This window comes from Erpetoichthys calabaricus, chromosome 3 (genome assembly GCF_900747795.2).
Source record: "Erpetoichthys calabaricus chromosome 3, fErpCal1.3, whole genome shotgun sequence".
NCBI classification, from domain to species: Eukaryota; Metazoa; Chordata; class Cladistia; order Polypteriformes; family Polypteridae; genus Erpetoichthys; species Erpetoichthys calabaricus.
This window is the reverse complement of record NC_041396.2, coordinates 122,901,147-122,926,036: the sequence shown is the minus strand read 5'-3', so window position 1 is coordinate 122,926,036 and position 24,890 is coordinate 122,901,147. Positions and strand designations below refer to the sequence as shown.

At 40.3% G+C, this 24,890-nt stretch overlaps 2 protein-coding genes across 3 annotated transcripts in view; one reads left to right on the top strand and one right to left on the bottom strand.

The window, feature by feature from the left end:
* urb2 (URB2 ribosome biogenesis homolog) overlaps positions 1 to 24,890 on the bottom strand; it is a 187,102-nt gene that overhangs the window by 7,468 nt on the left and 154,744 nt on the right. For both annotated transcript variants that reach the window (XM_051924247.1, XM_051924246.1), the window contains exon 9: positions 15,354 to 15,493. In XM_051924247.1, coding sequence (XP_051780207.1) covers positions 15,354 to 15,493 — 140 coding nt within the window. The remainder of the gene's footprint in view (positions 1 to 15,353; positions 15,494 to 24,890) is intronic.
* On the top strand, positions 14 to 3,163 carry LOC114648350 (uncharacterized). Its single transcript, XM_051924271.1, has 7 exons — positions 14 to 200; positions 269 to 1,049; positions 1,124 to 1,333; positions 1,416 to 1,732; positions 1,820 to 2,076; positions 2,187 to 2,435; positions 2,518 to 3,163. The coding sequence occupies exons 2-7, from the start codon at positions 803 to 805 to the stop codon at positions 2,747 to 2,749; spliced, it is 1,512 nt and encodes a 503-aa protein (XP_051780231.1). The 5' UTR covers positions 14 to 200; positions 269 to 802; the 3' UTR covers positions 2,750 to 3,163.

The window sequence follows — 24,890 nt, the reverse complement described above, 5'->3', positions numbered from 1 at the left end:
TCATGTTCGCGGTCACCAAGTTCATTACACCGGGTGCCGAGGCACCTACGACTCCGCCTCTACCGCGGATGACCCCGGTGCCCGGTACAAAGTGGTTGCTGTCCATCTATGCCAGGGTGGTGGCTTCGAGGCTAGATGAGACCAAGGCCCGGATCACCTCCATCTTTGGCTCAATCCTGAAGATGGACTCAACAAAGAAGGTGAGCGATATCGTCATCCTCTCCTTCCTTCCTTCCAGCTTACCGTCACTCTCCCTTTCATCGTTCAGGTGATCAAGAAACTAGCTGGTGCCGCGGCAGGAACGGCAGCCTGGGTGACCAACGTGGGGAACGAGCACGGCCAGATCTTGATCAGCGTCCTCACTGCAGCCGAGGGCGCTGGCCTGCACCCCATGGCCACCGGGCTGATGCGGCGATACCGTGATGCCAGTGTGTCCCCGCCTCTGGTCCTGTATGTGGACCGAGACTGCTGTTCCCACGGGGGACCCTGCAAGGTGTCCCTCTTATTCAACCAGTGGGATCAGCTGGTGGTGCGGCTCGACGTGTGGCACCTGATGCGACGCTTTGCAGCGGGTGTCACCACGGAGAGCCACCCACTGTACAGCCTCTTCATGGCGTGTCTCTCGTTCTGCATCTTTGAGTAGGACCAGGGAGACGTCGCCAGGCTGCGACAGGCCAAGGCTGGCGAGGCGGGGAACGATCCCCGAGGCTCCGGCTACGGAAGGATCCCACTAAAGGAGCTGGCCCGCCACTGCCGCCGCCGCACACGTGGGGCGGAGGAGACGGGCCGGCTCATCGACGAGATGCTGGAGGCCTTCGGGGACGCCACTGACACCATGGGTATCCCGCTTCTGGACCGCGCAAAAATACAGGAAATATGGAAAACTCAGAGGCGCCACCTCCACTGCATCCAGGACCCACCCGGCATGCACCTGTACATGCAGACCGGGCAGCTGGTCAAAGGGGGGATCACGCTGCCGGTGTTCAGGTGTGGCCGTGGTTCAACTTCGTTGGAGTCGTTCCACCTGCATCTGGACCGCTTCATACCTGGTAAGGGTGCCCAGAAACCTGTTCTTTGTGACCTGTGTTGTGCGTCTCTCTCACTCACTCACCGTGTCTTTCAGGCACTTCAGCCAGCGCGGCCCACTTTCAGGCCTATCTGCTGGAAGGCCTGGCGCGGTGGAACGAGGACCGTGCGGCAAAAGCAGTGGAGGAAGGAGACCGTGATATCGTCTGCTACAGTGGCCAACTCCAGCACTCCGTCAACGAGCTGAGCGACATTGTATATCGCATGAAGCTGGTTGACGATTACACCCGGCCTGCGAAGTACACTGGTGAGGCAGGCGTTGAGCTGTCTCTCTCTCTCTCTCCCCTCCCCAACCTTTTCATTTTAAAACACTTCCCTCCTTTTCACAGGTGAGCTCATAGGTATCCAGTACCTATTTTCGCAGACCGGTCGAGTGCTGGAGGAAGTGATGGGCAGGGATCCTGACGCTCCGGATGGGACTGATACAGACGATGACAGTGTCGACGAGGGCTTCCAAGAGGACGAGGGGCCGGTGCAGGAACCTCTGGACAACACCGTCTTCGGCCTTGAGGAGGACTTCGCCCGACAACCGTTGTCGTCTGACAAGTCCCAGTCGCGCCCTGCCATCGGCGCCTCAAAGTCTGGGCCAGCTGACCAGGACACCTCCCCTGGAGACGAGGCCACTCAAAGCGTGTCCCACGAGCTGGTAAGTCTCTCCCGACGAGTTGTGCTATACCTGTGGAATATCTGAGGAGTGCTCCCCTTTCTCACTTTCGCTCTCTTCCCCCAACAGAATAGCCTTGGACCTGACACTGGCCCAGGTTACCAGCACGTGGTCAACCTGGCCTCCAGTCTCGTGAAGCTGCGTCACCATTCCTACGTGACGCAGCAGCAAGTGGCGGAGATCGTCACCCTCTGGGAACGATTGCCGGAGGGCGACAAGGCCCCAGTTCGCTTTCCGCCACGCCACCAGGAAAGACTGGTGCAGGGGAGGTTCCGACGCAAGCACTCACAGACCAGTGTCACACCGGGAGTGGAGAGCTTGCAACGGTAGGTGATCAACCTCTTTGGTGTCGCATCTTTCCTTTTGATGGGATATCGATGGCATGGCTGACTGACTGATCTCTCTCTCTCTCCCTCCCACCCCCCGAATTTTGTAGGTGTATGGTCGGCCAAGGCGGCCAAGCCGCACAGATGCCAAACATCAGCCGCCTTGTGGAGGCCGTTTGTGTACAGCTGTCCAGGATTCACCCCGAAGGAACCACCATCAGCGGCGTGAGGGTGAACCGCTGGGCAGCTGTGATGCGGGATTACATCTGCATCCAGGAAAATATCCTGACAAATCCGGTACTCGTGGCCCAGACACGCATCCAGTTATTCCCCCTCAATCAGCGCACCCTGGCACAATGGTAAGTACACACTGGACAAGTACCATCCACATGCCCCTCTCCTCCCTCCCACCCTGACTTACTTTGCTTTCTGTCCCTGTAGGCACTACACTCGCACCAGGGAGCTGGTACGGCGGGCTCTGGAGATGGTCGTGCCACTGCCAACCAGCTCGGCCCTTGCTTCAGAGCCCACCCCTACCGTTCGACCACGACCCACGGGCCCCGAGCTGTCCGCTGCACAACCACTACAGTTCCATAACCCGCCTGACGCAGCGACGTCGGGGCCCCGTGGATGTGGCACCAGCCATCATTGGGCACCCCCCCGAGCCACATGAAGCACCCGTCACCCAGCCACTCTCCCCGCCGGCTGACACTGCCACTGCTCCGCTTCCACCGCCGCCGGCAGGACCCTCAGTACCCCGCACCACTGCCTGGCGGCGAAAGAAAAAGGAGGAGGCGGACGAGCTGGCACGACAGCAAGGAAACCCCCCCAAGCAACGGAAAAAAATCGAAAATTACATTTGCAAGTGCTGTGGCCGTCCTAAAACAAAAGAGTTCGGCCACAGCCAATTTGGGGGGGAATTCTTTTGCTCCACCTCAGCCGGCAAAACTATACAGGAGTGGCTGGAGGAAAAGAGGAGGGAGAAGAAAAATCGTGCTGGGGGGGATAGCCATTAAAGAATTGTATTTCTTTCTTTATTTATTTATTTGATTTGTAGATGGGCCCATACAGTGTTTATTTATTTATTTTTTTTTTGTTCACGAGGAGGTCTGCTGTTTTTTACTTTTTTTTTTTTTTTTATTTTTTTGCAAATGACTGGCACTTTATATATTGTCAAGGAGGCCTCCTTCTTTTTTCAAGATGTTTTTACTTTTTTTTTTTTTTTTTTTGCAATGACTGGCAGGCCTCCTCTTCCTCTCAATTTTCTTTTTTAATTTTGGGCTACATCTACTGGTTCTCTACTCTGTTTGGTAGTTATTTTTTTATTGCAAAAATTGTTTGATATTTATTTATTTGTTTATATATAGTTCCTTGGATTGTTAGTTTGACTTTTATTTATTTATACTTATTTCATGTTATTTATTGTATATAGTTGTTTGATCGATTTCTATTTATTATGTGTATATATTTCATTTTATAAACCTTGTTGATTGAATCGTTGTGCCTGCCTGCCTGCTTCTGTCCAGCCGCCGCTTTAAGGGCTCTCTGTTTACCTTCCCGCGACCGCGTGGCTAATCGGCTATGCGCCCGCCCCTTTCACCTTTTACGGACCCGGCTCTGCAGAGCAGGCGACCTTCTTCCGCCACGAAGATCGGCTCCCATTTTCTCTCCAATAAGTGAGCCAATGTGCTCAGTCTCAGTCTCAAACAGATGGCTGCAAAGAGCCTGGACTGCCTCTCGTCGCAGACGTGTTTTTTCGGTGAGTAGCTATGTGTTTCTTTGCATCTAACTTCAAATTGAACCATTTCCTTTTTAATTACTTGAACAGTCTGCTCTATAGCAGACACTGGATTAACTGCATTCATCACTTCTTTCCAAGCATTCCTTTGTTTGACCAAGTGACGCCCTTACTCATGCTACAGAATAATATTTCTTTTCTTTTGTTAACTTCTGTTAAAAGTACCTTGACCTCTACTTCTTTGAAGTTTTTTTTTCCCTTTCTTTTTTTTCACTTTTGACATTTTGTCAGATGCTGAGCATATCCTTGTTAAATAAGATTTGGGTCATTGATGGGTGTGAATTATAGTAATGAACAGACTATACACATGCACCTGAAAATTTACAAATGATTGGTACTCATGAACCTATGCAGGGTATTAAGAAAAAATCAATGTTTTAATGATAGTTTGTGAATATGGGGTAACGTTTAGTAAAAATTGCCTTTACATGCAAATGTGATTGTTAATTTATGAACGTTCCATGAATGAGAACTAATGTGTGAAGATTTTTCTTTTTTTAAGGAATGAAGTGATTGATAAGACTATGCAGAAAATCGGGAAAATGCAAATGGTGTTTAAAACCAGAGCTCTAAATTCAAACTGGAAATTATACAATTACAGTGGTGTGAAAAACTATTTGCCCCCTTCCTGATTCTTTTGCATGTTTGTCACACAAAATGTTTCTGATCATCAAACACATTTAACCATTAGTCAAATATAACACAAGTAAACACAAAATGCAGTTTTTAAATGATGGTTTTTATTATTTAGGGAGAAAAAAAATCCAAACCTACATGGCCCTGTGTGAAAAAGTAATTGCCCCCCTTGTTAAAAATAACCTAACTGTGGTGGATCACACCTGAGTTCAATTTCCGTAGCCACCCCCAGGCCTGATTACTGCCACACCTGTTTTCAATCAAGAAATCACTTAATAGGAGCTGCCTGACACAGAGAAGTAGACCCAAAAGCACCTCAAAAGCTAGACATCATGCCAAGATCCAAAGAAATTCAGGAACAAATGAGAACAGAAGTAATTGAGATCTATCAGTCTGGTAAAGGTTATAAAGCCATTTCTAAAGCTTTGGGACTCCAGCGAACCACAGTGAGAGCCATTATCCACAAATGGCAAAAACATGGAACAGTGGTGAACCTTCCCAGGAGTGGCCGGCCGACCAAAATTACCCCAAGAGCGCAGAGACGACTCATCCGAGAGGTCACAAAAGACCCAGGACAACGTCTAAAGAACTGCAGGCCTCACTTGCCTCAATTAAGGTCAGTGTTCACGGACTCCACCATAAGAAAGAGACTGGGCAAAAATGGCCTGCATGGCAGATGTCGAAGACGCAAACCACTGTTAAGCAAAAAGAACATTAGGGCTCGTCTCAGTTTTGCTAAGAAACATCTCAATGATTGCCAAGACTTTTGGGAAAATACCTTGTGGACTGATGAGACAAAAGTTGAACTTTTGGGAAGGCAAATGTCCCGTTACATCTGGCGTAAAAGGAACACAGCATTTCAGAAAAAGAACATCATACCAACAGTAAAATATGGTGGTGGTAGTGTGATGGTCTGGGGTTGTTTTGCTGCTTCAGGACCTGGAAGGCTTGCTGTGATAGATGGAACCATGAATTCTACTGTCTACCAAAAAATCCTGAAGGAGAATGTCCGTCCATCGCTTCGTCAACTCAAGCTGAAGCGATCTTGGGTGCTGCAACAGGACAATGACCCAAAACACACCAGCAAATCCACCTCTGAATGGCTGAAGAAAAACAAAATGAAGACTTTGGAGTGGCCTAGTCAAAGTCCTGACCTGAATCCAATTGAGATGCTATGGCATGACCTTAAAAAGGCGGTTCATGCTAGAAAACCCTCAAATATAAAGCTGAATTACAACAATTTTGCAAAGATGAGTGGGCCAAAATTCGTCCAGAGCGCTGTAAAAGACTCATTGCAAGTTATCGCAAATGCTTGATTGCAGTTATTGCTGCTAAGGGTGGCCCAACCAGTTATTAGGTTCAGGGGGCAATTACTTTTTCACACAGGGCCATGTAGGTTTGGATTTTTTTTTCTACCTAAATAATAAAAACCACCATTTACAAACTGCATTTTGTGTTTACTTGTGTTATATTTGACTAATGGTTAAATGTGTTTGATGATCAGAAACATTTTGTGTGACAAACATGTAAAAGAATAAGAAATCAGGAAGGGGGCAAATAGTTTTTCACATTGTAGGTGCAATGAAAAAATCTCCTAATTTAGTGTAAAGTGTGCCTTACCTTCCTTTTGAGTACTGGCCCTCTGATGAAAGGAAAGATCTAGTGCAGTGGAAGTGAAGCAGGATGGGTGTCATGTGATCGCTGTTGCTAGTTTGTGTTAGGACTCTTGCAGAAGAGCTTTGAATCAGCTGGTGCAGTGATATAAGATTAGAAGCAGCATATGCCAGTAGGGAGATTACAATAATCAATGAGGTGATAAAAGCAGAGACAAGTTTCTCAGCATTAGAAAATGAGAATAATCAGCGAACACAGGATATGTTGCGGAGGTGGAAGTAGGAAAGTTTCTTAATGTGGTTTATGTGGGCATAATAAGAAAGGGAGGAATCAAAAGTGACACCAAGATTCCTCGCTTTAGGAAATGGTCGGATGAGATCACCATCAAAATGAAGTTTTGCTTTTAACATCGAGCATAAAAATGATAACCCAGTCCATAGCTACGAATGATATGGCCAAAGGAAAGTACATAGATACAGAAGAGCAGAGGGCAGAGCCCTGAGAAACCACTTGTGTGACAGGTGCTGAGCTGGATCTGCTGTTGCTCTTGCCTGTCAGTCTGATAGGACTTAAACCACTGGAGGTCAGTGGCAGACATATCCAGCATGTTCTTCATTCTGGACAGTAGAATGAGATAAGAGATATTAATAGATGTGTTTCATGATAATTCCTGATGATCTAAGTGACTTTGAAATAATTTAAAGGACTTTATGGGGAAAGGATAAAATACATATTTTATGTGAATTACCCTGTTAGCCATAGACAAAGTGAAACATATTTTTTTTTTTTTGTAAATGTAATCTGAGACTGCATATATTTGAACATTATTCTGTAATTAGGAAAATGGGAAAAGGTATGTGGAGCCTAAATGTTTTAGTTTATTTTAATCTCATTTCCTAAACCAAACAGAAATATAACAGTCCAGACTGTGGATTTCTTCCTTGACTTCTGCTTGCTGTTCTAACTTTGAGATATTCTCTGGAGGATACTGGTGTTAGGGCTGGGCGTTTAATCGAAAAGTAATCGAAATTGACATTCAGAACCTATAATCGATCAAATTTTTCCAGGTCGATTATTTCGATTACTTTCCCTTTAAAAACACTACCGCGTGTGGAGTCATGTGACCCCGCTCCTTTATGTTACGTTATTCCGCCGACATGTCGAGCATGGAGAGCTTAAACACTGACACAACTGAGCAACAAGAGCAGCTTGTACCAAAGAAAAACGCAGTCTCCGTCATTTGGACACATTTTGGCTTCAGTAAGGATGACATCGAACAAAATGAAGTCAGATGTAGACACTGTAGAAAAAACAGTTTCGACGCCCAAAGGAAACACCACCAATTTGTTTCAACACTTGAAGCATAATCACGTTACTGAATATGAACAGTGCATGGCTCAAAAAAAACAAAAAGAGACTGACAAGCGCCCAGCAACAAGTGCCTCCGCAAAGCAGATGTCGATAACACAAGCGTTCACAAATGCCACACAGTATGAGAAGAGTTCAAGAAGATGGAAAGAAATAACTGACGCTATTTGTTATTACATCGCAAAGGATATGACTCCCTTGGCTACAGTGGAGTGAAGCGGGTTTAAACACCTTGTTAAAACTCTCAACAGAAGATACACTGTGCCATCGCGATCACATTTTTCTAAAACTGCGCTGCCAGACATGTACAAGACATGTTGTAAAAATGTAGCTGCTGAACTGAAAAATGTTCAACACTTTGCAGCCACATCTGATCTCTGGTCAAGTAGGACGATGGACCCATTCTTGAGCCTTACTTTGCACTACATTGACGACGATTGGAAGCTGCGCCAGAGATGCCTTGAGATGGCATATTTTCCAGCTGATCACACGGCAGATATGATTGCGCAAGGTCTGAAAGATATGCTTTCTGAATGGGACCTCGCGGAAGAAAAACTTTCAGCCATTACGACAGACAATGGTGCTAATGTTGTCAAAGCTGCTGCGCTTAATGGATGGTTACGGCAGCAGTGTTTTGGACACCGACTACACCTTGCAATTGGTAAGTACACGTCAGCTTAATTAAATATAATAGCATTGGGATGTTATCAAATTGGGCATATCTGGCATTTACTATATTCTGGCTATGCTAAATTGTTCATAAAGCACCTTTATAAATGTTACAATATGCTTGATATTACCGTGTTACAATGTTAAGTTCACATTACAATGTAACAGAACACTACATCATTAAAGTAAAAATCATTGTGTTGTAAAAATGTGTTGTTAATCTGATATTATTTAAGAAATATAAGAGCCTCATTAATTTTGGTACTGTTAAAACTTCAGGTATAAATAAAATATTGTCAATAATAAAAAAATTATTAATTTTGTGTGTTTCAGAAAATGGATTAAAAGATCAACGTGTGACACGTGCAGTGAGGGTGTGCAAAAACATAGTCAGTGCTTTTTCCTATAGCTGGAAAAAAAAGAAGGCATTAATGAAGGTGCAACAAGAACTGAACATGCCACAACACAAGCTAAAAACAGCATGCATTACCAGATGGGGATCGATGCAAATGATGATTGCAAGAGCCCTCGAACAAAGGAAAGCTATTACACAGGTCCTTTCTGAAGACAAAAAATCCAGGCACCTTGTTCCATTGTGGGCTGACCTGGATGTCTTAGAGGCTGTCAGCAAGGCTCTTTCCCCCTTGATGGAGTTCACAGACGCCCTATCAGGGGAAGAGTATGTGACCATTTCATTTGTAAAGCCTGTACTGCACATGCTCAATTCACGAGTGCTTGCTGAGGAGGAAGATGATGTGGAGCTGACTAAAACTATCAAAACCAGCATCCTCAGGTACCTTAAGGAGAAGTACTCGGATCCTATCACAGAAGAGCTGCTGGACACAGCCAGTTTTGTTGATCCCAGATTTAAAGCTACCTACATTTCTGCTCACAATGTCCCCACCATTCAGGAGAAAGTGAAAACGGAGATGGAGAAGATGTCAGAAGCTGAAGTCTGCAGAGAAAGTCAGATTACAGAGACTGCAGAACCAACAACTTCATCAGCAGTAGCAAAAAAGCAAAAGAGGTCATTAGGAAGCTTTTTTAAAGGGAGTGAGGCAACACCTTCAGCAAGTTCAGCTACACCCACTCTGTCACTTCAGCAATCGCTAGAAGCAGAGATGAGCAGCTATGTGGTGTCCCCCATGCTGGATAGTGAGGCAAATCCACTGGACTGGTGGAGGAAGCATCATGTACACTTTCCCACTCTAAGTAAGGTGGCAAAAAAGTATCTCTGCATACCAGCTACTAGCTCCCCATCAGAGCGGGTTTTCAGTTCAGGCGGAAACGTTGTTACATGCCTCAGGTCCTGCCTGAAACCTGAAAAGGTTAACATGCTCGTGTTTTTTAGTAAGAACTTAGAGTAAATTCATGTTCATATAGTAACATGACAAGATCGCTAAGATCACCTCATGCAACAGTGTTTAGACAGTTCTATTTTCATTACAACAATCTGTTGTTTACATTGATACATTGCACATTAAAATATTTGTTTACAGAAGATGCAAGAAATGCACTGTTTAAAATATTATTTACAGGATATATAAGAGTTATTTTATTTAGAAGAGATACTGCTTATTTTCTACTTTTAATAAGAAAAACAATTAAAATAATTTATTTTGTTTCCAAAAGTGCAAGTTATTTATTTTTACTTTTTTTATAAGAACAAAGTGACTGTTCGTTTTAGGCAATGTGTGCTTTCATTTCAGTTGTTCAACACTGATGTTCAATAAATAATCACAGATAGTAGATAGTGTGTTTCCTTCAATTATTTTAAAATCAAGTAATGCACCCTTCATTCAAAAATGTCTCACTTGTAATATGTGAGCATATTTACTGTACAAAACTTGTCAGTGAGCTATGAGGGCAAAAAAAAATAAATAAAAAAAAATCGTTCATTAATCGTAATCGAGTTAAAATGTTCAATTAATCGAGATTTTGATTTTAGGCCAAATCGCCCAGCCCTAACTGGTGTTACATTATATCTATTATTCTATGAAAAAGGGGTAAAGGAAAATGCCTGCCCAAGATTCCACTTCAAGAATGAGGGGTTAAAATCATTTCCAAATTTTCTAAATTCCTACAGGAACCCCCATAGAACATGGCTCTTTAACTAATAACCTTCACCCCACTCTGCCTTCCCTTTTCTTTTGTTGTTGTTGTTTCCCATCCCTGGAAATGATAGTATGTTAAGGTTGCTGACCAGGTTATTTGAATGCATCTTGGAAGTGGAGTCACAACCTAATATCTCTCTTTTCTGCAGCAACTTTTTTCAAAGAGGATTTGAACTGTTGAGTTATAGATGGTATACGAGGAAAAGTTATTATCTGCAAGCACAAAAAAGGCAAATGAACACTATTCATAAGCAACATATTTATTGAATATTTGTAACTATTGTTCTATTAATGGAAATACTGCAAAATTATTATGAATTTAAATTGTTTGGAGTTTACCCTGTATAACAATTGGAATAATTAAATAATCTAGAAATGTGATTAGCATAACATGGTCAATACTTAAAGTAAAGGCAATGCGTAAGAGTAAATACAGGGTGAGGCAAAATGAAGTACCTCATTTCTCAAGGTCATTGTGTGAGGTAGAGGCAGCAGAGTGGGTTGGGGTGGGGGTCCTTTGATAGGCAATTGATTACTTGTAGTTTTCAGTCAGCAACATGCCTTGGTCCGGTGTAAGTGTTCTTCCAAAACAACAAATCCATCATCACTATGCAACGTGCCTTCCTAACGCACTTCAGCATTCCTCCTAAAGGTGACGTTCCAAATCGGAAAACAATACTTCAGTGGGTGGCTAAATTTAGACAGACGGGTACAACATTGAACAGAAAACCTCCAGGCTGGCCTCAGACTGTATGAATGCCTGAAAACATCCAAACTGTAAGGACATCAATTTTGGACAAACAAAATTGCCACTGAAATGGCCGAACAAGTCATGCGAGTGTTCAGAAATTGTCTTGAAGAGTTTATCGCTAATGATGGCCACCACTGGATAAGAGAAAAGATGGATAACAAAAGAGCTACTTTAAAAATGTTATATAGTAGATTAGTCTAGTAAATAGTCGCAGTTATTTACAAAAAAACAAAAACAACTCGGAGGTACTGGAGTTTTCTACATTTTACTTGGAGTTTTTGTTCTGTAACAAACAGTGCTCTGTGTTATACTCCGTTATCTGGGTTACAGAGCACATCTTCAAAACAAAAAAAGAAAGCTTTCCCTACCAAGAATTATCTCCTGCCACTCACATTGTTTTTCTCTATACTGCAAACACTCTTGCTTATTGTCTCCTGACTCCCTTCTGCCACACCTTCCTTTTTCTCCTACCTTCTCCTGTCACTCACCTCCTGAGAGGCATGTCCATCCCTCACAGAACAGTAGCCCTTCACCCAGTCCTATCACTTACACAGCATTCTGCCCTTTCTGCTCCCGTGCAGCGTATCACAAGCTACATGTACGTCACAATATATTAACAAAACATAATAACAGAATTTAAAAAGAAAATTACAATGCAGAAGAACATCAATATTATTACAGAATAACATTATCAGTGGTTTCCATTTTTGACATATTTTTCAATTTTGTCGGTATCACGCTTTATATCATTCACTTGTGTTCTTCCTACTCTGTAAACTGAAGCAATACTTGAAGCACTTTTGCAGTTTCGTAAATGTAATAATAATTTCAATTTTTTGCAACAATTCCAACATAGCACACATATGTTTACCAGCCATAACAATGTATGGTAGTTTAATTTAGACAAAAGAGAAAAGCTACAACATAGTATTGAAGCATAAGGTATGTAACTGACACTGTGATTTAAAAATGCGGCATGACATGTGGTGCTGGGGAAAAACACTATGTGCTAGCAAAATGGAGAGTTGTTCCAATGTGCATAGCAGTAGTAACAGGTAGATGCTGGTGTGCGCAATTTTGTTATTTTTTTTTGCCCTGATGGTTAATGGATACTGACAGTTAATTGAGTAACGGATAATCAAGGTGTTTCTGTACATTTTAGGAACTTGGGGTACTTAGGGCCATATAGACAGAAATAGTTGGTGGTAATACATGACAAATAATTAATATTGTGGCTCATTGGGCCTAAGTAATATAGAAGGTAACCAAACAAAGTAAAATAAGTAATCATCGACTTATAACCATGTTCGGTTCCGATGGACTGGTCATAAGTTGATCTGGACGCAAGACAGACCAGTATATGTATTCAAATCTGAACGTTTGTATAGTACTATATATTAAGTTCCTTAAGCTATATTATTTGTTTTATATCCTTTTTTTATCAACCGGATTCAAAGCCAGAGCGCGGCATAACAGCACATGCGGTGAACACCAGTTACAATGGGATAACTTAAAGTCACATGCACTCAGATTTGGTTTCTTTCCCCTTGATCAGCTTCACTTTTGTGTCAAGATCAATTGACTTTTTTCCTGCAAGTGTAAGACAAATGCAGCTGAATGAAATCAAAACTGCGGCACGTAATAAACTGAAGATGAATGAGTCATGGCATACGGCGCTGGCATGGCAAAAACTATTGTTTGCCTGGGAGACGTGATAGTGGTCCTAAGTTGAATGGTTGTAAGTAGCATATGTCATAAGTCGATGACTACCTGTAAGTGGGCACAACAGAGATGGAAAGTCTTATGCAATGAGTTTGTGAATGTGCAGTTTGTGAACTGAAAAGCCCAGATACAAGCTGAAAATTACTGCTGCTGGTAGAAGATTTTAACATTGGCAAAGAAGCTTGGGTGCAACCCTTGAAATTTAAATTTGATCTTGGAAAAGAGCCAGTGACTTACTTTAATAAAGGTAGTGCTGTCATCTTCCGAAGGGAGGATTGACACTTACTTCCAGCAAGATAACAGTTTGCTTTAATGCAATAAAGGTGGTAACCTACTTTAAGACCACAGCTGTATGTAAACTGGAGCAACTTTGAGAGTGTGAGCATGGTTGTGTGTATAAGAATTCTCTCTCTAGTTATTGCTGTACACATCATTGGCAACATAAACTAGAAACCTTTGAGGTTTTTTTGAAGTTTTTAAGGTAAATTCTTGTGCTGTGTAACCAAAAACGATAATATTAATTGATGTGATTGTAGATAAAATACAAAGCTAGGTACATTTATTTCTTTGATCAAATAGTTGTTGACAATGTTATGTCATCATACTCAGAAGTTATGAAGATGACCCAGAATAATAAGCAGTACAAATGGGTCACTTATAGCCAAATATATAGAAGGTGTTTTTACTCTGATTTTCTATATTCAATGTATTTGATTTTATTTGCTTTTACTGATTTACTTGGTGTAAGTATTAATGTTTTAAACTGATTTCTGTTTCTCCTTCAAATTCGACTGGTCAGGGATGTTTTACTTTTAGCCCCAATGCGGAGACATATTTTGTCTTAAAGTAAGAAACTAAACCTCAGAGTTTTAAAGGGGGGGATATGAGAGAATCATTTAGACGTAAAAGTAATTAAATATTTTGGTTTGCAATGCACTGTGAAATATATAAACATTTGTTATTTCTAATGTCAAGAAGAAACTGCTGAAATGGTTAAGAAAACAAGCAGAATGTTCCAGTGGTGTGATTCAAGAAACCGGCTGATGTAATGTTCTTTTCATGAACCTCGTAAGACTTGCTAGTTGGCACATATACAGTTTTCATAATAGATTATGAGTTGAATTCAAGACATATTGAAGAACTAGGACATAGTGGAGAAATAGTTATTTTAGGCTGTTTTTACTTTATGTTAAAACAGCTCATGTCTTTTAACCAATCAGAATATGATACATAAGCTCTTTGAGGGCTGAAATTTTTTCCAAAAAATGCAGTTTTCTGAAAAGCACACAAAGCAATAGTATCACATGTAAATCAACATAAAATGTTGGTTGCAGTGTGCTGTGGCCACCAGTTTGCCGTCTCTTGGTGGCTTAAGCTACTCACGGGTAGCATGACAGCTGGCAGGGATGTGCGGCAGGCTGGTTGCCAGGTTGTCTTTGCGTGGTGGGGTTGGCAGCGGCAGTCATGGTCGCAGTGCAATGCAATCTGGTTTCTATCTCTTGTCATTATACTGTAAGTGACGGTTCACCCAGGCGATCATTGCCATAGGTGCGTCAGCTACAGGAACGTGTTCAGCACCACGATCAGCTGGGGACCGATCAGCTGATTCGGATACCTCACTTTCATTTTTGATCTTGATCGCCAGATCACTTGCATCAAAATCGGAGTCCAACAAGTCAGAGTCCAATTCAGTGATAATATGCAAACATTGTCCACGGAGTATTTTCACTGTTATTTCTCGCTAGATGACAATACCATTTTTGCTACTGTTTGCTCGTCACTACTCATGTGAGCACAGGGAATCTCAGTCAGACCAACCAAGCTAAATTTTCATCTAGCAAACAGAGTCAAACTAAAATGTAACGGTGGGTTTACAGTTGATTACCACCCTCAACCCTAAGTTGACGTCTGTCCTAAAAGAGTTAATTCAGCAGTTATGTAGTAACAGGGTGTTGTACCATGTTAGCCATTATGGATGTAGTGAGAAGTCAAGCAAAATGACACATTTTATTGGCTAACTAAAAATATTACAATATGCAAGCTTTCAAGGTAACTCAGGCCCCTTCGTCAGGCAAGATGTAATCAAATACAAGGTAATCTTGCAAAAATTAACAAAATCCAAAAAAACTAGAGAATTAAAAGGAAAACTTGTAAAATTCGAAACAACGGAAATCCAAGAAATGGGAACCTATCAACATGAACAGGAGCTAATCTGACTTTTTTCAAATCACTTTAAAACTACTGTTTAAGGTTTGGCTACTTTAATCTAAACTGTGCTTCTTGGAGTATAAATACAGCTCACATCTAACCAAAAAAAGAAAAAATGCAAAATAAAAATTTGACTAAAATTTAAGTGCATCTTAATATTCTGTTCAGATAATTCTTAAATACTAGGAATAAGCATGGTCCAGCTCTTAAATATTTTTAGTTATATATCATCTAATTCAAAGTGGAAGGAGGATAACAACATGTATAAAAGTATGATAGTTTATTAGGAAAAGTATCCGATTTTCAAGGACCTGTATAAATCAATAAATGTAAATATAATTAAATGTTTAAAGTTAACAAAGGGGGTGCTACAAAAAGACTTGTATGAAGGTGTTACCTTTTGTAGACTGCTGACATACTGAGCCACAATGAAAGAAGAAAGAACTGTGAACTCCTCAATTCTGGAAGCGATATGTGTATACATCCTTTGTACCAAGCGTGCACATTTCACGATTACTTCAAGCATATGTGAAGTCTCTGTTAAATAAATTTAGAATTGAATTACAATATGGCTTAAATGATTAATACAATTAAACTTAAATATATAATTATAGCATCATGCATAGACACAGACAAACTCACTGCTCTTCCAGTACACCTGTTAAACAATTGGTGTCGATCTTAGGGCTAGTATTCTAAAAAGTATATGCAAACTAACAGCACTATAAGCTCTAATAAACAGTAAACAGATTTTGATAGCAGATAGGAAGCCAACTAAAATCAGAGTCTAGTAGTAGAATGCTGTGCTCTCTGCTATAATATTTCTCAAGAATAAAAAGAAAGTGCACAAAAAATAAAATGGGTAAATAAGGTTATACAATGAATCTTTGGAAGATGCATTCAGAAGCAGAGTGAAATCTTAAAAATCACCATTCTTTAAAATACATGAAAGATGCAGTACAATAGAATCTTAATACCAATCTTTATCTGTTTTTAAATCAACTGGGCAAAATCTGTCCTTCTCTCATGAACCTTTCCTGCACAAACTGTCCGTTCATATCCTCTATCCCACTGATCATTTCCTTTATGTATTTGGATATTGAGATTTTCATCTTCTCCACCAGATTATGTCCTCCAAATACTGTTGCAGTTTTAAAAGAATTAGGGCATCCGTGTCTACTTGGAAGTATCTTCCCTTAAAATTCTGTGCCAGATTAGTCCCTTACCTTTTTTTAAACAAAATGCCGTGCTTTCTATATTTCACTTATTAAATATTGGTCTAATGTAAGATCCCCAATATCTAGTTTTTTTTTCTCCAAACTATAAAATAACCTCAACTTAAATGTTCTACTCTGATACATGAGAGATTGAGGAGTGGGGAGAAGGTGCCCATACTGGATTTGGAAGTATACCATTGGTCTTGTATCGTGTGCCTGTGGAAGAAGTTGACATCTTAATCTTTAATAAAACCTCTTTAAGACAGAAACCAGGCAGAAGAAAAGCTGTTTGTCATTTAATTACTCCTTGGAAAATGCCTTAGAGGGAGCATCCATCACAGCAGTCTGTTACAGCATGGTCAGAATGATCAAAAAACAAAGGGTAGAAGTCCATTTTATAAACAACTTAATTTACATAGTGTCCATACCTTTTACACTGGTTGGTTCGTTGCTTTACACATCAGATAATTTAGAAAACAAAAGTCTACTTTTATTATACTCTTGTTCTTCTTATATCTTTAGGTTCAGTTATTATCCTTGAAATTTCTGTGTATGTGACAACTGTCCAGTTTTGTTGTTTACAGGCAGAGGTGGATCTAGAGAATTTTACATGGGGTCACAAGAGGTTTACAGGAAGATTTTTAAGAGAGCTACAACACGAAAACATTATGCTTTCAGAGGCACATATATGCCATATGTGTTTGAGGTAGGCTTATTTATGAGGTAAATAAAATCAGTTATTATAAGGGTAAGTTCACCCTCAGAGTAGCAATTGGCGATGTACTGTTTGATTAGCATATTTTACAATTCTCACCCTAAAATAAACTACACCCAATATGTTCAACAGTGTTGATGTACATTTATAAAATGAAGTATCATCTTGTTTTTGAAATTATTCAGATATAAAGTATCTGCGGCAAAGGACCTGTACCAAAAACAGAGTTCCTTTTCATCTGACTATTACAACTATAAAAATACCATGTTGTTTAGAAAATCTTATCACTTAACATCTTAACAACTAAAGAAACTGAACAACTTATTTATAAGTCTAGACATCATTACTATGAACACAGAGAAAAAGCTAATAAGCTTTTAGCTCAACAAATTCTCAAACAAGAAGTTCGCAATGCAATACCAGTAATCACCAACACGAATGGAGAAGAAATTACAGACCATAAAAATATAATGCACACATTTAGAGATTATTATAAATCCTTATATTCTACTGAGCTCAAAGAAGACAACACACAATCTAATGCATTTCTGGATACATTACAGACACCACAAATAGATGCTTTAAGTGCTGAGGAACTGGATAAACCTCTAACGTTAACAGAATTACTAGATACTATAAAGTCACTACAAAGCGGGAAATCAGCAGGCCCTGATGGTTACCCCGTAGAATTTTATAAGAAATTCTCCACTTAGCTAGCTCCCCTCTTATTGGCAACATTTACAGAAGCTAGACAACCAAATACTACCTCAAACATTTCGACAAGCATTAATCACCGTCTTTCCTAAACAAAATAAGGACTTGTTACAATGTGCATCATACAGACCAATTTCACTCCTGAATAATGATGTTAATATACTCTCAAAAATTCTAGCTAGAAGGATGGAGAAAGTGCTGCCCTTGGTAATATCACAGGATCAAACTGGATTTATTAAAGGCCGACATCTATCTTTCCATCTCCGACGCTTGTTTAATGTCATATATTCACCAGCAAAATCAAACCCCCCCCAAGATATTACTATCATTAGACGCAGAAAAAGCATTTGATATGATTGAATGGAACTACCTTTTCACTGCATTGGAGAAATTTGGGTTTGGCCCGAATATTTGTGCATGGATCAAACTACTGTATACCAATCCAGAAGCTTCAGTTTGTATTAACATTTGCTCAGACTACTTTAAGCTACAACGTGGCACAAGACAAGGATGTCCCTTGTCACCACTGCTGTTTGCAATCGCCATTGAACCACTGGCGGTTCACTGCCGAAATTCTTATCAGATAAAGGGGATTGGCAGAAAATTTCTTTATATGCAGATGATATGGTTTTATATATATCAGACCCAGAAAACACTGTCCCTGTAGTTCTAACAGCACTAACAGAATTTCAAAAGATATCTGGTCTTAAAATTAATCTGAATAAAAGTATACTATTTCCAGTGAATTCACAAGCATATAATATCAGATTGGACACCCTACCTTTTACCATAGCAGATCAGTTTAAATACGTAGGGGTAAATATCACAAGTAAACATAAAGCTCTTTATCAACAAAATTTTGCCGTCTGTATGGAAAAAATTAAGCAAGACCTGGATAGATGGTCAACCCTTCATCTCACTCTAGCTGGAAGAATTAACGTTGTTAAGATGAATATCCTTCCTAAACTTCTTTTTTAATTTCAAAACATTCCAATATATATCAATAAATAATTTTTTAAGCAATTAGATTCAACAATAACCTCATTCATTTGGAACTCAAAACACCCACGTATCCGAAGAGCAACCCTACAAAGACCTCAGGCAGAAGGTGGCATGGCTCTACCTAATTTTCCGTTTTATTACTGAGCAGCAATCATACAAGCCATAAAAACCTGGACACAAATAAATGAACATACACAGGCTTGGTCTGCAATAGAAATAAAATCCTGTAGTACTTCTTTATACTCCCTGCTCTGCTCTCCAATAAATGCAAGTTATCGCAAATATACTAATAACCTAATTGTGCTTTACTCACTTAGAATATGGAACCAAATTAGAAAGCATTTTAAGATGGAAAATCTTTTATCGGTGGCACCTCTGCAAGAAAACCACCTCTTTCAACCCTCACAAACATATCCACCTGGAAAAGTTTTGGGATTAAAATGCTCAGAGATATTTATATAGACAACATATTTGCATCTTTTGAACAATTACGTTCAAAATTCAACCTCCCAGCTACACATTTCTTTCACTATCTTCAAATTAGAAATTTTGTTAAACAGAAATTGCCCGATTTTCCCCACCTCGCACACTCCACAATGCTGGAAAAAATACTGCTCAATGCCGAGGAATTAAACACCATTTCCGCATTATATAAAATCCTATTAGAGTCCCTACCTTTCAAAGATCCAAGAGGACATTGGGAAGAAGATCTCTTAATCAATATATCAGAAAAGGAGTGGAAGGTAGCAAAACAGAGAATTCACTCGAGCTCCATATGCGCAAAGCATAGAATTACAGTGATCCCTCGCTATATCGCGCTTCGCCTTTCGCGGCTTCACTCCATCGCGGATTTTATATGTAAGCATATTTAAATATATATCGCGGATTTTTCGCTGCTTCGCGGGTTTCTGCGGACAATAGGTCTTTTAATTTCTGGTACATGCTTCCTCAGTTGGTTTGCCCAGTTGATTTCATACAAGGGACGCTATTGGCAGATGGCTGAGAAGCTATCCAGCTTACTTTCTCTCTCTCTCTCTCTCTTGCGCTGACGTAGGGGGGTGTGAGCAGGGGGGCTGTGTGCAGCTGCTTCCTGAAGGCCATGCTGCACGGAGCTTCGCATACTTAAAAGCTCAAAGGGCACGTATTGATTTTTTATCTCTCTCTCTATCTCTCTCTCTGCTCCTGACAGAGGGGGTGTGAGCTGCCGCCTTCAACAGCTTTGTACCGGCGGTGCTTCGCATACTTAAAAGCCAAAAAGCCCTATTGATTTTTTTTTTGACTGCTTGCTTTGCACTCCTTTGAAAAGGAAGATATATTTGCATTCTTTTAATTGTGAGACAGAACTGTCATCTCTGTCTTGTCATGGAGCACAGTTTAAACTTTTGAAAAAGAGACAAATGTTTGTTTGCAGTGTTTGAATAACGTTCCTGTCTCTCTACAACCTCCTGTGTTTCTGCGCAAATCTGTGACCCAAGCATGACATTCTAAAAATAACCATATAAACATATGGTTTCTACTTCGCGGATTTTCCTATTTCGCGGGTGGCTCTGGAACGCAACCCCCGCGATGGAGGAGGGATTACTGTATTCAACTCAAAATTATGTATTGAGCTCATCTGTCTCGCTTAAAACTGTCCAAAATGTTTCCAGGGCAAGATCCAACCTGCGAACGCTGCAACCAAGCTCCTGCCTCACTGGGTCACATGTTCTGGGTCTGCACCAAATTAACATCATTTTGGACAAAAATTTTTAAGTGCCTTTCAGACAGCCTTGGGGTCACAATCCCTCCTAACCCACTAACAGCTGTGTTCGGTGTTCTTCCAGATGGACTTGAAGTGGAAAAGGACAAGCAAACGGTGATTGCATTCACTACACTTTTGGCACGCAGACTTATTCTGTTAAACTGGAAGAATCCTAACTCTCCTCTGATAAGTCAGTGGGAAACCGATGTTATATATTATTTAAATTGGAAAAAATCTAATTCTCAGTTAGAGGATCTGTACAAAATTTTTTCAAAACCTGGCAGGATCTGATCAATATTATTTTAGAATAAGAGAAATAACTATTACCTCATTTAATTCCCTTCTCCATTTCTTATTTACATATACAGTTGACCCTTGATATACGACTGGCTTGACATGCGAACAACTTGATTTACGACCAAAATTTTTATTTTGATTTACGACCAACATCTTGCGTTACGACCTGAATGCGGTCACGTGTATTCGCTTGCGCGATTGTAAACAAACAGAAACATTCCTATTAATGCGGCACTCATTCAATAAAATGTCAGGTTTGTAAACTCTCTTGGGACCTCCCCCAACTAGAAGACATGCCAAAGTCCAAACTCCGTATGGAAGACTGTTTATCTGTTGCTGGGGCAAAAGCCGGCTTAAAGCTGTGCTGAGTCTGTCAGCCAAAGCAAACAGAAAAGATATCGATGGGTGATATGCATGTGATATCCCTGCCCGGCAATGGACAAGCAAGCTTACACAGTCGCGCTTCAGGACGCACTTCAGCATGTCGTTCCCATTGAGTGGGGAGGGGGGGGTTGGGGGTCTCAGAAGAGTTCAGAAACAGTTCCTTGTATCATCGCAAGGAAATGCTGAGAAAAATTCTCGTCAGAATAACTTGTAGGCAGGAGGAGATTAAAATTAACGCAAAAGAAGCTATTGAAATGATTGCAAATGCCTGAGCGCAAGTTAAAGAAAGCCTTTAAAAAACCTTCAGTTTCATTATCATCCTCCTCCCTTCCTGCAGCCCAAAGATGTCAAATTAAATGGTGAGTACAGTATGAAATTGTTGTTTCTGGTAGGCTAGGCACTTTTTATTACTTTTTGGTTAGTACATTAGAAAAATTATTGGTGTTTTGGTAAATTATGCACATTATACAACCCTTTTTTTTATTATGAAAAGGTTAAGTAAATGTTGCAGTGGGAGGTTCGGAACGCATTATGGGTATTTCCATTATTGCTTATGGGAAAAATAGTCTTGACTTACAACCAACTTGAGTTACAACCAGCCCTCGCGAACGAATTGAGTTCGTAAGTCAAGGGTCCACTGTATATTTATTTCACCCTTTCCTTTGCTTAATGTTGTCTTATTAAAAAGCCCTAAGCAATTCTCCTTTAGCTAAGCTCTCCTTCTCAGGGGTGGGGTTTGATTTGTCTTTAATTTTTTGGCTATAAATTGATCTATTTGTATGGAATGATTACAATTAAAATTAATAAAATATATTAAAAAAAAAAAAAAAAAGAAAGAAAGAAAATGTTATCACAAAGTCATCCAAATTCAAAGATTTACTGCATTTAGACTCAATGCTTAGTATAGCCAAATATGACAATCTACTTTCTGTTATAGTAGATCGCAAATGATTGTTTATAAGCTTTATGGCTTAAAAGCTTCCTTCACAAGAAACATTGCTGACTGGTAATAACCACAGCTATCTTACACAACCTTAACAGCTCAAAGAACACTTCCCAGTATAGGTTCAAAAAATTCCAACACAGTGTCCAGGATTTTGTTCACCATTCTTTTTATGTCTAAGACTCTTCTTATCTGGTGGCATTCATGCTTCAAGTTTTCAGTATTGGACTCATAATAAGTGTTTGCCAAAAGAAGAACATCCTTCTCTCTTAGAAAGCTAGAATTAGATAAATTTAGAGCATGAATACCAATCATGATATGGCAGTTGGTATTAGAAAAATGCCTTTCCACATCCCTAATCAATACCTGGCTAGTACACTTTAGACTTGAAAAGCAGATTTGTTGTCTGGTTCTACATGCTGTCCAAGGCTGGTGGTAACAACACAATCTTTGAATTTTCATGTTATCTTCACTGACCATTTTGAGAAGTACAGAGTTGAAGAAACACCATTTTTTTTTCTTTTTAACATTGGTCAACTATAAAACTCTAAATCTCATCAAAAAAGGCATTGGTACGATAATTTGTCATTGTGTCTTTCAGTGATTGAATTAAATCAACAGCCTTAGAAAGATAAAGTGTTTTTGACTGCAGAATGTTTGACAAAAATTTAGAATCACCTAAAACCTTTCTGAACACGGCAAGACACCCTACAAAATTCCAATCAATCGGACTCAGTATTCCTCGAGCTTCAATGGCTCTCTGTGGATTGTTCCGACACTGAATTCCCTCAAGCACTGTAAGAACAGTAGGCAGTCTGTCCATTACATTGCAATATGCTACATGTCTTTAAGCCCAGCGTGTTATTGCTAATGCACTGAAGCTCCCTTGGTGCCCCTGTAAACACCTTAATACTGCAATCCAACAATTCCCAATTGTTGTACGGTCCAGATATGAAAATGTACAATTTTTCCAACAAAATGAAAAAAATTCCACATTCATGTACACTTCTGACTGTGTCAGCCATCACCAAGTTTAAGCAATGTGCACTGCAATGACCATAAAATATAAATTTGAAAACATCCTTCATCCTAGCTTGGACACCTGAATGTACCCCACTCATAACTGCTGCTCAATCGTATCGTTGACCTACAAGATTTTGTTTATAATCCAAACCATTCCTCTCCAAACAGCAATAATTTTAGCACTTCATGCACCAGTATCCAACCTATCTGCCTCTTGAAACTCCAGAAAACTCTATAAACTATACCATTATAGTACTATCTCAGGACAAATGAGATCTGCCCTTTTTATCTTTTTGTAGTTTATTTGTAAGGATGAGCAATCCGGAGTTAAAGGCAGAGGTATACTCCAGACAGAAAAGACATTTATTTACGGATGTGCACCAAAGGAAAAATACCTAGTGATTGCATCGTATATAAAGCAATGTATAGAGTTAAAGAAAAAAGACAGGTGAGATTATATAAACCCATGTAAATTATCAAATTTAGCAAGAGGAGACAGAATATATGTGCACAACCACTACAACTGCGCTGCTTGTCTTGTATGCAACATGTAATCTAAATGACTTAATGTTCTAAATGAAAATGGCAAGGGTGTGTGTGTATGATTGTAATGTGTTTATAAAGTTTGAAAATCACCATTAAACTCATCTTCTCATGTTTTTTTTTTTTTTTTTAAATACAGGGTGAGCTAAAATGAAGTATCACATTTTTCAAGGTCATTGTGCGAGGTAGGGGCAGCTGAGTGAATTGGGGTGGAGGTCCTTTGATAGGTGATCTCTTGTAGTTTTCAGTCGGCAACATGCCTTGGTTTGGTGTGCACCATGCTTTCGCTGTCGAAGCAGTCTTCAAAAACAACGAATCCATCATCACTATGCAACACGCCTACCAAACGCACTTCAGCATTCCTCCTAAAGGTGACGTCCCAAATCGGAAAACAATTCTTTAGACAGATGGTTACAACATTGAACAGAAAACCTCCCGGCTGGCCTCAGACTGTATGAATGCCTGAAAACATCTAATCTGTAAGGACATCAATTTTGCAGTCTCCTAGACGTTCAGCGTGTAAACATGCTTCTGCCTTACGCATCTCCAACATGTCTGTGAGGAGGATTTTGCATGAGGACCTTAATTTCCATCTATACAAAATTATGGTAGTGTAGGAACTCACTGAGAGATTCTGCAAACCGTTCATCAAGATACTATTGCCATATGCAGTGACGAGGCACATTTCCATTTCAATGGTTGCATAAATAAGCAAAACTTTCACTATTGGGCTGAAACCAACCCTTGTGAACTTCATCAGGGACCCCTTCATAGTGAACGTGCTACAGTTTGGTGCGCCTTTGCAGAATTTGGCATTGTAGGCCCTTACTGGTTTGAAGGGGTGGGGGGGAACAACGGTCACATCACTTCGGAATGTTACATTAAAATGCTAGAGAAATTTTTCTAGCCCCAACTGGAAGAAATGGATATGGTGGATGCCTGGTTTCAACAGGATGGAACAACACCTCATACAGCACAGAGATTCATGCAAGTTTAGTGGGAGATGTTTCCGGGGAAGCTGATCTCACTGCTGGTGAGGTTGAGTGGCCTTCGTGTTCGCCTGATCTCGCTCTGTGCAATTTCTTCTTGTGAGGCTATCTCAAGTCGAAGGTATACACATACCAACCTCAAAATCTTGAAGCTCTTCAAGGACAGTATTTGCCATGAAATCACCGCTATTCCCTCTGAAATGGCCGAAAGAGTCATGAGAGCATTCAGAAATCACCTCGAAGAGTATATTGCTAATGATGGCCACCACCTTGAAGACATCATTTTTAAAACACAGTAAAAAAAAAATCTATTTTGTATACTCTTTCTTGTGTTGTAATGAAATTTTTTTTATCTTGTTGTGTTTT